This window comes from Anolis carolinensis, unplaced genomic scaffold (genome assembly GCF_035594765.1).
Source record: "Anolis carolinensis isolate JA03-04 unplaced genomic scaffold, rAnoCar3.1.pri scaffold_8, whole genome shotgun sequence".
NCBI classification, from domain to species: Eukaryota; Metazoa; Chordata; class Lepidosauria; order Squamata; family Dactyloidae; genus Anolis; species Anolis carolinensis.
Genome location: NW_026943819.1, coordinates 4,731,003 through 4,747,791, shown reverse-complemented (window position 1 = coordinate 4,747,791; position 16,789 = coordinate 4,731,003). Strand labels below are relative to the sequence as shown.

The 16,789-nt window shown below is 43.7% G+C and overlaps 1 protein-coding gene across 1 annotated transcript; it reads left to right on the top strand.

The window, feature by feature from the left end:
- Positions 1-1,587: 1,587 nt before the first annotated feature.
- sftpb (surfactant protein B) lies at positions 1,588-16,186 on the top strand. Its single transcript, XM_062960813.1, has 11 exons — positions 1,588-1,733; positions 2,154-2,287; positions 3,678-3,749; positions 7,655-7,777; positions 8,737-8,889; positions 9,189-9,278; positions 10,496-10,676; positions 11,817-11,983; positions 14,008-14,088; positions 14,182-14,286; positions 15,990-16,186. Exons 1-11 carry the CDS (start codon positions 1,691-1,693, stop codon positions 16,023-16,025), a joined length of 1,185 nt encoding a protein of 394 aa, XP_062816883.1. The 5' UTR covers positions 1,588-1,690; the 3' UTR covers positions 16,026-16,186.
- The last annotated feature ends 603 nt before the right edge of the window (positions 16,187-16,789 follow it).

Sequence of the window (16,789 nt, the reverse complement as noted above, 5' to 3'; positions counted from 1 at the left end):
GGAGAGGCCAAAGCACAAGGACAATGAGGCCCTCCTTTCGGCCCGGCCCTGGCCAGGAATGCGCCGCTTTGCACAACTTGCGCACGCAACAGCAGGGAGCTCCGTCCCCGTTGGGTCACTGCACTTCCAGCCACAGATCCATAAACTTCCACCTTATATCTAACTTCTATTTTGTGCATGTTAATATATGTTTTCATATACACATTCTGCAGAGGGTTTTTAAAATTATTATGTATTTTGATTACTGTATATACTCGAGTATAAGCCTAGTTTTTCGGCCCTTTTTTAAAGACTGAAAAAGCCCCGCTCGGCTTATACTCGGTTGAGGGTCCTGATTGGCTTATATTTGGGTCGGCTTATACTCGAGAATATATGGTACATTTATTATTTTTCTCTATTATTATTGGTATTATTACATTTATTATTTTTCTCTATTATTGTTGCTGCTACAGTAGAGTCTCACTTATCCAACATAAACGAGCCATACATATTCTGCAGAGGGTTTTTTAAATTATTATGTATTTTGATTACTGTATATACTCGAGTATAAGCCTAGTTTTTCGGCCCTTTTTTAAAGACTGAAAAAGCCCCGCTCGGCTTATACTCGGTTGAGGGTCCTGATTGGCTTATATTTGGGTCAGCTTATACTCGAGAATATATGGTACATTTATTATTTTTCTCTATTATTATTGGTATTATTACATTTATTATTTTTCTCTATTATTGTTGCTACTACAGTAGAGTCTCACTTATCCAACATAAACGAGCCATACATATTCTGCAGAGGGTTTTTTAAATTATTATGTATTTTGATTACTGTATATACTCGAGTATAAGCCTAGTTTTTCGGCCCTTTTTTAAAGACTGAAAAAGCCCCGCTCGGCTTATACTTGGTTGAGGGTCCTGATTGGCTTATATTTGGGTCGGCTTATAGTTGAGAATATATGGTACATTTATTATTTTTCTCTATTATTATTGGTATTATTACATTTATTATTTTTCTCTATTATTGTTGCTACTACAGTAGAGTCTCACTTATCCAACATAAACGAGCCATACATATTCTGCAGAGGGTTTTTAAAATTATTATGTATTTTGATTACTGTATATACTCGAGTATAAGCCTAGTTTTTCGGCCCTTTTTTAAAGACTGAAAAAGCCCCGCTCGGCTTATACTCGGTTGAGGGTCCTGATTGGCTTATATTTGGGTCGGCTTATAGTCGAGAATATATGGTACATTTATTATTTTTCTCTATTATTATTGGTATTATTACATTTATTATTTTTCTCTATTATTGTTGCTACTACAGTAGAGTCTCACTTATCCAACATAAACGAGCCGGCAGAACGAGCCGGCATCTATCCATCTATCTATTTATCTCTCTCTCTCTCTCTCTCTCTCTCTCTCTCTCCACCCATCCATCTCTGTATTTGTCTGTCTGTCTATCCATCCATCCATCCATCTAGAGATCAGGGCCTTTGCAAAGGCTGCCTTTGCTCCTTACAGACTCCTAATGTTTCAGACTTTCAGGTAGAAACCCAACAATGGCAAGGACTTGGTGGGAGGGAGGTCCGTGCTGCCCCCCCATTGGCTGCCTGGGGGCCCCTCCCTCCCCAGAGGGGAGATAAAAGGGGTGTGACAGGGGGGTGTCCGCACAGCAAAGCCAAACCAAGTGCAGACCCTCTCACCATGTGGCAGCTGCTCCTCCTCGGCCTCTTCTCCTGTGGCTCAGGTGAGCATCAAGGGGGGGGGGGGGGAGAGAGTGCATGCAGGGGAAGGGAGACCGCTCCCCAGATACAAAGGGGTGCACGTGCCGCAGGTGGGGTGCCACCACTGAAGAGGGATGCACCTCCACCTAAACATTAGGAAGAACTTCTTGACCGTATGAGCTGTTCAACAGTGGAACTCTCTGCCTCGGAGTGTGACGGAAACTCCTTCCTTGGAAACTTCTAAACCGAGGCTGGATGGCTATCTGTCAGGGATATTTTGATTGTGGTTTTCCTGCCTAGCAGAGGGTTGGACTAGATGGCCCATGTGGTTTCTTCCAACTCTATTATTCTATCATTCTATGAAAAGCACCCTCCTCTTCCTCCTCCTCCTCCATTGGAACTCCATTGACCTTTCCTTGCCTTGCTTTGCTTTTCCTGTCCAGCCGCTGCAGCCTGGACCTCGGTGGAGGAAGGTTGTGCCCAAGGCCCCGTCTTTTGGTGCAGAAACCTGGTGACGGCCATCCAGTGTGGAGCCCTGGGCCATTGCATGAAGTCCAGGTGGGACCCCAACACCAAGGTAGGAGGACCCCACTTTCTTCCCAAACACCCCTTTGATCCCATCTTAGATTTAGAAACCCCTCCTTCCCTAAAAAATAATAATAATACCCTGCAAGCTGGAGGATCTTTGGAACTGTAGTCTAAGCACTACGGGAAAGACACCAAACTTTGGGAAAGGCATCAAACGTCTTTTATTAAAATACCGTATATACTCGAGTATAAGCCGACCCGAATATAAGCCGAGGCACCTAATTTTACCACAAAAAAACTGGGGCAACATTGACTCTAGTATAAGCCGATGGTGGTAAATTTCAGAAATAAAAACAGATACCAATACAATTACATTAATTGAAGCATCAGTAGGTTAAATGTTTTTGAATATTTACATAAAGCTCAATTTAAGATAAGACTGTCCAACTCTGATCAAATCATTATTCTCATTGTCTTCAATGTAAATATGCTTATGTATCCTTTTTAATAATAATAGAGTAAAATAAGGTAAAAAGGTAAAGGTTTTCATCTGATGTTAAGTCCAGTTGTGTCCAACTCTGGGGGGTTGGTGCTCATCTCCATTTCTAAGCCAAAGAGCCGGCGTTGTCCATACACACCTCCTAGGTCATGACTGCATGGAGCACCGTTACCTTCCCGCCGGAGCAGTACCTATTGATCTACTCACATTGGCATGTTTTCAAACTGCTAGGTTGGCAGGAGCTGGGGCTAACAGCGGGTGCTCATTCCGCTCCCAGGATTTGAACCTGCAACCATTCGGTCTGCAAGTTCAGCAGCTCAGCACTTTAACACAGTGTGCCACCACCAGGGGCCCTAATAATACATGTAATATATGTAGTAAAATAATACATATAATAATAATAATAATAATAATAATAATAATAATAATAATAATAATAATAATAATAAATACAGGAAAATAATACATGTAATAATAAATAGAGTAAAATAATAAATGCAATAATAACAATAATAATAATAAGATCAGAGTGAAATAATAATTGTAATAATAATAATAATAATAATAATAATAATAATAATAATAGAGTAAAATAAATGTAACAGTAGCAACAATAATAGAGAAAAATAATAAATGTAATAATACCAATAATAATAGAGAAAAATAATAAATGTACCATATATTCTCGAGTATAAGCTGACCCCAATATAAGCCAACCAGGACCCTCAACCGAGTATAAGCTGAGGGGGGCTTTTTCAGTCTTAAAAAAAGGGATGAAAAACTACGCTTATACTCGAGTATATACAGTAAATCATAATGTGCATCTTGTTAGTCATTGTTTGAACAGAATGAAAACAAGGGGCAAAGCAGGGTTTGGCTTTGGCTTTGTGTATTGTGGAAATATCCTTGCAATTCCTGGAGGATGCCTTATCTCTTGCAGGAGGACCTGTGTGCGGACTGCAAGCAAGTGGTCTCCATTCTGGTCCGCATGGGCAAGGAGTCGGCCTTGAAAGTAAGGAGAAAACTGTTAGATAGAAATGGCACAGCATTTTTAGTCATGGAAAAAATACTGTTTGATGGACATGTGGAATATTGATAGCACCTGGATAGTGAGTGTGAATGTCATGATGCAATACCTAAGGTGGCAATGTGTCACGCCCTGGGCAACAGAGCACTAACAACCGAACACGGAGGCCAATAACTATCTAATATCTTTATTAAGGAAATATATAAAAATAATAAAAACAAGTAGAAAATATAGTCCAGAAGCAGACCTATCAAATAAGGTCAAATATAGTCCAGAAATGTTTTGTCCAATAAATGATATTAGAGTTCAAAGTAGAATCCAACAAACCGAAACACACACTATTGCCAAGCAATAGTGTGGGGAAATGTCCAGGGTCTTTCAAGGTCCAAGGTAATTCCACAACAACGCTGGAAACAAAACTTGATTCTAGGAACAAGGTCTGTGACTAGGAACGAGGCAAGGCAATTCTTGGATACTTGGATAGGCAAAGCAAGGAGACTGGGTTTGCGGACTTTGCGAAGTCCACACTAGGCTGGAAACACGAAATCACTCCTGAAGCTGCTCTGTTGACTCCGCACGGAACCTACCGTGCCAGGCACATTTAACTAGGTCTCGTTTTCCTGCAAAGCAGGTGTCCAGCGCTCCCTTTCCCTAGGGAACAGGAAACGAAACACAGCTCTCACCAAATGTGAGACTCCCTAGATTTTCCCAGGGGAACATGGCTAATCAGTGTCTTGTTTAGCTGCAAGTCTCAAACTCCTGCGAACCTGCTCCTTCTCTCCCCTTCCCACAGCATAGAACTGTCTCCTAGCAAAAGGGGGTGAGAACTGCTCAAGGTCTGTTTTAATGGGTTCTTGGGCAAAAACATCAACATCAGGCATCTGGAAAAATTCCGGCTCTTGCTGAGCCGGCGAAAACCCCATGTTTTCATCTTCATCAGCCACGGTGGCACTGGGAGCAGGACTACAAGGCCCATGAGGCATTACACAATGGCAGAGTCATAACCAGTTCCATCTTTCTCTCTCCTGTGTGACTCAGTGTGAGTATCTGCCTATTCTGTATGCGACTCGCTGAAGATCTGATCATTTTTAAGAACAAGCCTGAAAGTGCATCTGTGCATCCTGATTGTACATTTGTATATACAGTAGAGTCTCACTTATCCAACATAAATGGGCCAGCAGAACGTTGGATAAGCGAATATGTTGGATAATAAGGAGAGATTAAGAAAAAGCCTATTAAACATCAAAATAGGTTATGATTTTACAAATTAAGCACCAAAACATCATGTTGTACAACAAATTTGACAGAAAAAGTAGTTCAATATCCAGTAATGCTATGTAGTAATTACTGTATTTATGAATTGAGCACCAAAATATCACAATGCATTGAAAACATTGACTACAAAAATTTATTATTATTTATTTACAGCATTTATATTCCGCCCTTCTTATTATTATTAAGCGAATATGTTGGATAATAAGGAGAGATTAAGAAAAAGCCTATTAAACATCAAAATAGGTTATGATTTTACAAATAAAGCACCAAAACATCATGTTGTACAACAAATTTGACAGAAAAAGTAGTTCAATATCCAGCAATGCTATGTAGTAATTACTGTATTTACGAATTGAGCACCAAAATATCACAATGCATTGAAAACATTGACTACAAAAATCTATTATTATTTATTTACAGCATTTATATTCCGCCCTTCTCACCGCGAAGGGGACTCAGGGCAGATCACATTACACATATAGGCAAACATTCAATGCCTTTTAACATAGAACAAAGACAAGACAAACATAGGCTCCGAGCGGGCTTCAAACTCATGACCTCCTGGTCAGAGTGATTCATTGCAGCTGGTTGCAGCTGGCTTGCTCTCCACCCTGCGCCACAGCCCGGGCTGGATAATCCAGAACGTTGAATAAGTGAGTGTTGGAAAAATTAGACTCTACTGTATTAATCATGTTTATTAAGTTTGCTATTTTACCTGTATATGTTAATGTTTAGATTATATAATCGCACATGTCTTTTTTCATTTGATGTGTTTTACATTGTTATTGTTTTTATCTGGGCTTGACCCCATGTGTTGGAGACTAGCCCGAAGGGGAAGTAAAGGAGGGAATTCCAGGAGAGCAATAAAACAAGCCTTTTATTATCACAGCTGATAATAAGGCAAAACAGCCGTAGGCACCCACATTTTGTGGGTCCGTACCATGCAAATGGCCGTCACAACATATGTGTAGCAAACAAAGAATTTATATCTCGGCTTATCTAGAATTGACCAATGGCTGAGGATCTTCCCCACCTTCCACTCCTACTTGGCACAAGTGATACCAATTACCTAATTTGTTTACTCTGAGCTTTCTTCTCTCTCTGGAACTTCCTGAAGAAAGGCACCAGCTCACGGGAAGGGAGTAGGTTGCACATACCACTTTGGTTCATACAAAGTACTTATATTGTCTATATAAAGGCTATATGATATATGCAGAGGCAAAGCTATATAGGCAAAAGTTTACTATTTTTGGCTTATGGTCCCTACACATATAAGCCGCCCCAAGTCCCTTTGGGGAGATGGAGGCGGGGTATAAAAATAAAGTTATTATTATTATTATTATTGACACAACAACATTGTATTACACAGCAAACAAGATAGATATGCTGGATTTCGTATCAGAAAATCACAAGTCGAACACTTCCCAAGTGTCTAGGACTGTGTGATGTATTATTATTATTATTATTATTATTATTATTATTATTATTATTATTACTATTATTATTATTGACACAAAGTCATAGTATGACACAGCAAACGAGATATATATGCTGGATTTCTTATCACAAAATCACAAGTCGATTATTATTATTGTTATTATTGTATGGCACAGCAAACAAGATAGATATGCTGGATTTCGTATCACAAAATCACAAGTCGAACACTTCCCAAGTGTCTAGGACTGTGTGATGTATTATTATTATTATTATTATTAATGACACAATGTTATAGTCTGACACAGAAAACGAGATATATATGCTGGATTTCTTATCACAAAATCACAAGTCGATTATTATTATTATTGTTATTATTATTATTGTATGGCACAGCAAACAAGATAGATATGCTGGATTTCGTATCACAAAATCACAAGTCGAACACTCCCCAAGTGTCTAGGACTGTGTGATGTATTATTATTATTATTATTATTATTATTATTATTATTATTATTATTATTAATGACACAATGTTATAGTCTGACACAGAAAACGAGATATATATGCTGGATTTCTTATCACAAAATCACAAGTCGAACATTTCCCAAGTGTCTAGGACTGTGTGATGTATTATTATTATTATTATTATTATTATTAATGACACAATGTTATAGTCTGACACAGAAAACGAGATATATATGCTGGATTTCTTATCACAAAATCACAAGTCGATTATTATTATTATTATTGTTATTATTATTATTGTATGGCACAGCAAACAAGATAGATATGCTGGATTTCATATCACAAAATCACAAGTGTCTAGGACTGTGTGATGTATTTTCGGATGATGTGCGCAGATCCCAGTAGGGTGGCCTTTTGCAGTTGGCAGATCGTAATTTTGTCAGAGTCTATTATTTCCATTATTGTTGTTGTTGTTGTATATAAAGCCTCCTGATATTTTGGATGAAAACCTGAATCCACGAGTTTACTAAACAGTGTGTGTAGATAAGGTCAGACGCTGGCAGTTGGACTCTGCTGATAGACTAACTGAAGCACAAAGGACTCTGCTGTGTTTTTGCTTGCTTCTTGGACACTTGCTGTCCAGCTTGCAGTGGTTCAGGGAGGTTGTGATTTCATAATTTCTCTCCCTTTTTTCCTTCCTTCCTCTGCCGAAGGTCATCCAGAAGTCCCTGGAGGACGAGTGCAAGGACCTCCCTTTGCAGACCTTGGCCCCGCAATGCCAGGCTCTGGTGGACACCTACTTTGCCCAGTTCATCGGCATCTTGGAAAAGCAAATGGCAAGTGACTGCCTTCCCCTCCTCCCCACAAAGGGCCACCTTTCCCCTCACCTAGAATCATTGAATCCTAGAGTTGCAAGGGACCCCAAAGTGTAAACAGAACACAAAACAATGCACATTTTACAAACACATAACCCTACCACCAAGACCTGAACCAGTATTATTTCCTTTGCCATCAATTTATGAGTCAATCAGTAAACAAATGTCATAACCAAAATTTCCAACCAACAAGGTTGTATTGTTTTCCCTTTTCGCTCTCTAAAACATATTTAATGAAAACCGACCGATATGAATCAAAATCTGATACATTTGTTTCCCTACTGAACACCCTCATTTCCGAGGTCATGTGGCCGGCATGACTGCATGGAGCGCCGTTACCTTCCCGCCGGAGCGGTACCTATTGATCTACCCACATTTTGCATGTTTTCGAACTGCTAGGTTGGCAGGAGCTGGAGCTAACAGTGGGCGCTCAAGCCACTCCCGGGATTTGAACCTGGGACCTTTCAGCCTGCAAGTTCAGAAGCTCAGCGCTTTAACACACTTTGCCACCGGGGCACCTTAATTTGTAAAATCATAACCTAATTTATGTTTAATAGGCGTTTTCCTTAATCCTTATTATCCAAGATATTTGCTTATCCAAGCTTCTGCTGGCCCGTTTAACTTGGATAAGTGAGAATCTACTGTATATATATATGGACCATAGAGCATGATTCACATCTTCCGAACCATAAAGACGTTGGGTATCCTCAAACCCTTGTGCACCTTGGAGAACGAGATCCTAAGTGTATCTCTTGCAGCAACACAGTTGATGCACAAAGGGACTTGTCTCCTTTGGGAGACAGAAAAATCCTTCATGGGAGGTTTTGAAACAGAGCTTGGAGGTATCTTTTGGGGCACTTGGTGTGTGGATCTTTGGACCTTCCTGGAACTTTCTCAGCCAAGGCTTCTCTGTCTTCCAGGCTCCCGGTGCCGTCTGTGCCAAGCTGAGCCTCTGCCCGCCTGACCGGTCAGCAGGGAAGGAAGATGCCCTCGAGGCGCTGTTTGCAGAGATCCGGGGGCTCCTTCCACCCCAGAAAGACCGCTCTCTCTCCTGGCCCCACAGCCAGACCCAGGTGAGGCCGCTCCCTTCCCTGTGGCATCCGGGGATCATTGTGGCACGAGGTTCCTTTTCTGCACCACAGAAGGGCTGCAAAATGGAACGGCAGGGCCACAACCTGCATCATTGTGGGGGTCCCACAAACAGCCTTGGAAGCCACTGGCCAAGTGGATACGGTGGATCAGATCTTCTGTGGTGCATCTTAGGCAAGGTGCCATGCTCCCCGAGTGAGGCGTGCACCCACTCTTCCGAATGAGAGCCATTCTTAACGCTTCTCTTTCTTGGCCCTGACGGGGTCTTCCTTCCTTTTCCAAGGGGGTCCCAGAGGAGGGGTTTCCGATCCCGCTGCCCACCTGCTGGCTGTGCCGGTCCTTTGTCGGCAGGGCTGAAGCCCTCATCCCAACAGTATGGCAACCTTTGCTCCACCATTGAATCACAGGGAAGTTGGGGCTCCTGGGCTCTTCTGAGCTGTCTTTGAAGGAGGTTGGGTGGTGTTGGGATGCCATTGAGAAGGGGGTCCAGTTGCCTGCAGTAAGTGGTTGGCACAAGTGGCTTGCACATCCCCAGCCTCTTGTCTCAGGTCCATGCCTGGAGTGGCAATGTCCAGGAAGGGCTCATGAGGGCTCTGAGGGCTGTGCTTGCTTCTGGACTTCTTCCAAGGGGCCCCTTCCTTGTCCACTACAAGCTCCAAAGGGAGCCTTCAGCCTCAGTCACCATTAGGTAAAGGTTTCCCATGACGTTAAGTCCAGTCATGACCGACTCTGGGGGTTGGTGCTCATCTCCATTTCTAAGCCAAAGAGCCGGCGTTGTCCGTAGACACCCCCAAGGTCATGTGGCCACTGGCATGACTGCATGGAGCACCGTTACCTTTCCGCTGGCGTGGTACCTATTGATCTACTCACATTGGCATGTTTTCAAACTGCTAGGTTGGCAGAAGCTGGAGCTAACAGCGGGTGCTCGCTCCACTTCCGGGATTTGAACCTGGGACCTTTCGGTCTGCAAGTTCAGCAGCTCAGTGCTTTAACACACTTTGCCACTGGGGCTCCCTTAGGTAAAAGTAAAGGTTTCCCCTGACGTTAAGGTCATGTGGCCGGCATTGTGTTCTGGGAGAGGATAACAGAACTTTATGAAAGAGAGTTCTGCGCCCCTGGTAGCACAGTGTGTTAAACTTGTGGACCAAAAGGTTCCAGGTTCAAACCCCGGGAGCGGAATGAGCACCCGCTGTTAGCTCCAGCTCCTGCCAACCTAGCAGTTCAAAAACATGCCAATGTGAGTAGATCAATAGGTACTGCTCTGGCGGGAAGATAACGGCGCTCCATGCAGTCATGCCAGTGGCCACATGACCTTGGAGGTGTCTATGAACAACACCGGCTCTTCGGCTTAGAAATGGAAATGAGCACCAACCCCCAGAGTCGGTCACGACTGGACTTAATGTCAGGGGAAAACCTTTACCTTTACCTTACTATGAAAGAGAACAAGTGGGGATCAGAAACATCTCAGCGTCTCCATCCAGAAAGGCAACCCCTTTCAAGCATCCATAGGGACACTCAAGCTCTTTGAATGGAGACCCAGGGCCAGCTGTTGTCTTCACACACCCTTCTTTTGTTTCTTTTTCCCTTGAGGCCGCCATCGGCACCACCATGGCCCAGCTCTGCCGCGTCCTTCCGGTGTCCATGGGGGGCATGTGCCAGTGCCTGACGGAGAAATACAGCGCGACCATCCTGGACATGGTCCTGGGCAAGGTGGGACCGAACCTGATCTGCGGGATGATGCTCATGTGCGCCACGGAAGACGGAAGCCCAGGTACGCCCTGAGGGGCTTCGGCAACTACGTGACTTTGGGCTCGTGGGGCCACATGCATGGAAGGTGTGCTCCAGGCCAACGTCCGCACTTGAGCTTTGGAAAAGAAGATCGGAAACAAGGTTGCTGAGTGCATGCTTTAAACTAAAAGGTTTTTGAAGGGAGTGTATGTCAGGGGAATGCTGGGATAGGGTGTTAAATCAATCATCCATCACTCTGACTGATTTGATGAGTCAGTTCTCTCCTTCTGCTCACCCGAAGGACCACCTGTTGCAGCAGCAAAAAATGGCACAAACAAAACAACAGCTTAGTCTTATTTAATGCTGATCCCAGCAGGTCTAATTGCTTTATTGTACGAATATATACAATTACTGAAAGCCATAACTCTCCGGACACATGGCGCTTCTTCTCAGCTCAGCAAGGCTGTTATCTGAACAAGCTGGCACCTCCTGCATTTCTCAGTTCATGATGAAAGTTCCGGTCAAACAGTTCAAACGGAAGCCCTGACCTATTGGTCCTGTGGGCAATCAATCAAGCTGGCTTGTGCTTAACCCTTGCGCTGCTGGAATGCTTTGCCGGAATAAGACAGTTGCAAACACCCAACAGCCTAACTTGATATAACATTTCACTTTGACAACAGAATACACTAACAGTGTATATGTTTTGGGCAATTACAACTGCCAAGAAACAACCATCCTTTGCTAGCCAAATATATTTTTGTAGTGGCATGTCTTTGTCCATCCTTGATAGTTCTTTGTCCAAGATATGGTTCTTCAGTTTAACAGCCGAGTTACCTGTGTGCCATTACATGAAAGATCACTTGTTCAAAGAGTTGCCTTCTAACAAGGTATTGATTTTATTGACTAGTAGTTTTCAAAAAGTGGTCTTCACATATTCATGCAGGTTCACATTTGCCAAATGGATATGTGCCCAGAGACAGTTATTTTCCAATACATAATTCCTCAGGCAAGCAAGGGAGGTCTCTCTTGCAGCCGAGGATGGGGAGGGACACTGAGCTCAAGTCACGCAAGAGTCTGGCTCCTGAGGCCAAAGGCTACTAGGCAAAGCCATGCTTATTCTGGAAAGGGGTGCATGCACAAGACATACAAACAGACCCCGAGGTGCATTGTTTTATCCCTGCAGACATGCCTCCAGCAGCACCGGCACTTGACCTCTCCACGGACGGCTGCCAGGCCTGTCTCGCCATCAGCAGCCACGTGCAAGGAGCCCTCCAGCCAAATAGCACCCGGGTGGACGTGGACCTCGCCTTGCTGTCTGCCTGCAGCCGCAGCTTCCTGGGCTGGGAAGAGGTAAGCCAGGACAGAGCCCCCTCCCTGCAGCTATTAGTGTATTTTATTAATTTTAACCAAAGGGTTTTAAGAAGTGAGATATTTATGTCGGCTGTTATTGTTTTATGTTACTGTAAAGAAGTGTGTTTTTATTTTGATTTATAGATGTCATGTTTAATTTCGTTTTAAAAGTCATGTTTAACTATGTTTAAAAGGGTAAGTATTAGTTACCAGTGCGTGGGGGATGGTAGCCAGCTCAGCATTCTGAGGCAGGTTGCCATAGTAACGAGGGCGGAGCCAACCGCCGTTTGGAGGAAAAGGAGGGAATGTTTTAAAAAACAGTTTAGTCTGTGTTCTGAGTCACAGGGAAGACACTGGTTCCAGGTTAGGGAAACCAGGGAAGCTCAGGTCTCTAGTTATGTCATATTAAGCAAGTTATGTGACTTGTTTGAGTTTATTCGTAGAGTCTGAGTGGTAAGGGGAAGAAATCCCAGTTGGATCCAAAGTGATCAGTTGATAGCTTTGGTTGTAAAAGAAGAAAAAGGTTTAGACTGCTCAAAAAAAGGAGAAAGTATTTTGGAAGTGGATTCATCATAAGTTATAGTTGCAACCATTATCTAAGTGCCTTTAAAGAAGTTACTGTAACCACTAAGCTCTGTGCCTGAATAAACTTTTTAATGTTCTTCAACATCCAAGCCTCTGTCACACATATTCTAAACTAAGTTACGCTACCATCTAAAGTGAATAAGAAGAAGAAAGGGAAAAAGATTCACCTCTGCCTGAAATTACCACAGTTACTATTTCTGCATTTTTTGTATTTTGTGTGTTGCACCTTTGAGTGCCTTATAAGCCGCCCGAGTCCCTCTGGGAGACAGTCGCAGGGTATAAATAAAGTTTTATTATTATTGTTGTTGTTTCTTCCTTCAAGAAGAAATTCAAATGAATTGCATCCCCAAACAGAATAGAGATGCTTGAGGTGCAGCTGGTGCCAAAGAAAATGCAGCTTATATTGATGTATTGTTCTGCATAATGTCGTTTTACTGTGTTTTTACTCTTTGTAATGTTTTAATTCTTGTACTTTGGTTATTGTTTTTGGGCCTTTGTCCCGTATTAGCCGCCCCGAGTCCCAGCCGGGAGAGGCATTTTAAATTTTATAATTCATGGTTTAACAGATTTTAATTAGTGTTTTAATTAATGCGGTACTGTTTTATTGTTTATGGATTCTGTTACTGTTTTATTGAATGTATTTTGGGCAATGTAATTGCCGACTGTTGTAAGCCGCCCTGAGTCCCTCCAGGTGAGAAGGGCGGAGTAAAAGTGATGTCAATAAATAAATAAAATAAATAAATGGTGGCGGGATAGAAAAATAAAGTTACAGTAGAGTCTCACTTATCCAACACTTGCTTATCCAACGTTCTGGATTATCCAACGCATTTTTGTAGTCAATGTTTTCAATACATCATGATATTTTGGTGCTAAATTCGTAAATACAGTAATTACTACATAGCATTACTGCATATTGAACTACTTTTTCTGTCAAATTTGTTGTATAACATGATGTTTTGGTGCTTAATTTATAAAATCATAACCTAATTTGATGTTTAATAGGCTTTTCCTTAATGCCTCCTTATTATCCAAGATATTCACTTATCCAACATTCTGCCAGCCCATTTATGTTGGATAAGTGAGACTCTACTGTACTTACTATATTGCAGCAGGTATAACACAGAGTTTTGTAGAACCATGGACCAGTGTTTCCCAAACTCTAGCCTTCCGGGTGTTTGGGACTTCAGCTCCCAGAATCCCTGATCATTGGCCAAAGCTATGGCCTGGACTTGAAGTCCAAAATGCCTGCACAGCTAGTATTTGGGAAGCATGGATCTGACCAAACAAGAGGCATTAGATTGCCTTCCATTACAAGTGTGAGAAGGACCATTGTAGCTGTGGATATATTCTTATGGGCTATTTCAGAAACATTAAGGGAACCTTGGGGAGCCCATTCCGGATGCTTGGTCCCTAATAAGATGTTTCCTTCTCTTTCCCAGTGCAAGCGCTTCATCTCCCAGCACCAGGCCCAGCTCTTTGCGTTGCTTCTGAAGCCTTGGGGTTCCCATGCCATCTGCCAGGTAGGAAGGCATGACTCCGGGTGGGCTGCCGCCTCCAAGGCCCCTCTTTAGCCAACGAGCTTTTACGACTCAAGCCTTGTCTTTTGCCAACAGGAACTCGGGGCTTGTGCGGCCGAGAAGCCCTTCCCAGGGGCCACAGCCTGCGCTCAGGGCCCTCCGTTCTGGTGCTCCAGTTGGGATGCCGCCAAACAATGCCAGGTGAGGAAACTCAGCTGCATCTTATCCGTTGCCTTGTTCAGTTGTCAAAAGACGATATACAGTTCAGGACTTAGTAAAGGTAAAGGTTTCCCCTGACGTTAAGTCCAGTCATGTCCGACTCTGGGGGTTGGGGCTCATTTCAATTTCTAAGCCGAAGAGCCGGCATTGTCCGTAGACACCTCCAAGGTCATGTGGCCACTGGCATGACTGCATGGAGTGTCATTACCTTCCCACCGGAGCAGTACCTATTGATCTACTCACATTTGCATGTTTTCAAACTGCCAGGTTGGCAGAAGCTGGAGCTAACAGCAGCCACTCCTGCCGCTCCCAGGGTTTGAACCTGGGACCTTTCGATCTGCAAGTTCAGCAGCTCAGTGCTTTAACACACTTCGCCACCGGGGCTCCTTAGTTCAGGACTTAGTCGATGCATAAATGCATGTGGTTTTCATGCATTTCCTGCACAAACCACCTCGGGTGCATTTTTTCATAACAAGGATTCGTAAGAGGGGTTCCCAACACTCAGAGAGGCTTTTCAAGTTGTCAAGAGACTGCTTCAATATAAAAAAGGAATCAAAGAGCACCTTTAAGATTGACTTATTTAAGTAGGCACTTCAGTGAGTTTCAATACATTGATGGAGCACAGTGAGTGGGTCAAAGGGTTGCAATCCAAGAAAGCTCATGCTAAATTGAATCAATTAGTCTTGAAGGCGCTGTTGGATTCTCGTGCGGATGTCACCAGGCACGTAAAGTGATCTCACATTATAGCACGACTATGCTCTTAATTCGGAGCCCTGGTGGCGAAGTGTGTCAAAGCACTGAGCTGCTGAACTACCAGATTGAAAGGTCCCAGGTTCAAATCTGGGGAGCGGAGTGAGCGCCCACTGTTAGCTCCAGCTTCTGCCAACCTAGCAGTTTGAAAACATGCCAATGTGAGTAGATCAATAGGTACCGCTCTGGCAGGACAGTAACAGCGCTCCATGCAGTCATGCCAGTGGCCACATGACCTTGGAGGAGTCTACAGACAACGCTGGCTCTTCGGCTCAGAAATGGAGATGAGCACCAACCCTCAGAGTCAGACATGACTGGACTTAACGTCAGGGGAAACGTCAGGGGAACCCCAAAGTGGCTGCTACCGCCAGGCGCTGCAGCGATCCAGGGGAGCGGTGATGGCACCTATCAGGACACAGGGGTGGGGCCAGGGAAGGGGCAGGGCTTCTTCACAAGTGCTGGAGACAGGGCTGAGCCACTATGCCTCTCCTGAGAGGCCTTTTAAGACTAAAGGGCAGGGCTAGGGGCCTCTTCCCAAGAGCGCGAAACAGGGCTGAGCCTGTGTATACCTCCCCTGAGATGCAACCCCGTCAGGCACTTGGGAAGAGGCCCCGCCCCCTCCTCTAGCCCCGCCCCCGTGTCCTGGCAGGTGCCGCAGGACAGGGATAGAAGCTCAGCCCTGTCTCAGAGCTCGTAACTCCGCCCATGCCAGTCCTGGCCGCCCATTTGTGGCCCCGCCCAACTCCCCCTCCCAGCCCTGCATGGACTAAGGGAGAGGCTCAGCCCCACCCTATTGAGCAGGAGCCACGCCCACCCCTCTAAGCCACGCCCCCCTTTCCAGGGGTGCTGAGTAATATTTTTTCTGGAAAGGGGGTGGTAGGCCAAATAAGTTTGGGAACCACTGCTCTAATTCTTCCCTCCTCTCCTCCTTCCAGGCGGTCCAGTACTGCCAGGCTCATGCCTGGCTGTAGCCAAAAGAAAAAGATGCGTCTGCCTTCAGCTGTTGACGTACTCCTCTGGGCACATTTACTCAGACCCTTCCTCCTGACTGACCGATGGGGCTGGGAAGGACACCCAAGGGACAGAGGCTCTCCTACTGGCCATTATTAAAGTCACTCCCCAAATCATGAAACGAGTCTTTGCATTGTATGCAGTGCACCACAGAAAATATGAAGACAATGGCCAGGACCAGACCGTACAGTGACCCCACACTCACTCCTTCAAACAATAGTGCCTTTTTTCCCCATGTATCTGATGAAGTAGACTTAGCCCTGCAACAACTTATGCTACTAACTTCCCGCAGTTGGTTTCAAATGTGCTACAACTTCACCTTGCGTTATGAATGCTGGAAATTAGGGTATTAAAGAAACAGATGCAAGAGGAGAAATTAGAGGAGAGTCAGTCGAAAAGCTAATGAGTATTATGATTCCACTCTCCTCTTGTCAACAATACAGTAGAGTCTCACTTATCCAACATAAATGGGGCGGATAAGCAAAATGTTGGATAATAAGGAGGGATTAAGGAAAAGCCTATTAAATGTCAAATTATGTTACGGTTTTACAAATTAAGCACCAAAACATGTTTTACAACAAATAGACAGAAAAAGCAGATCAAAAGATGGTAACGTTATGTAGTTAATTACTGTATTTGCGAATTTAGCACCAAAACATTGCAATGTATTGAAAACATTGTCTAATAATAATAATAATAATAATAATAATAAAACTTTATTTAT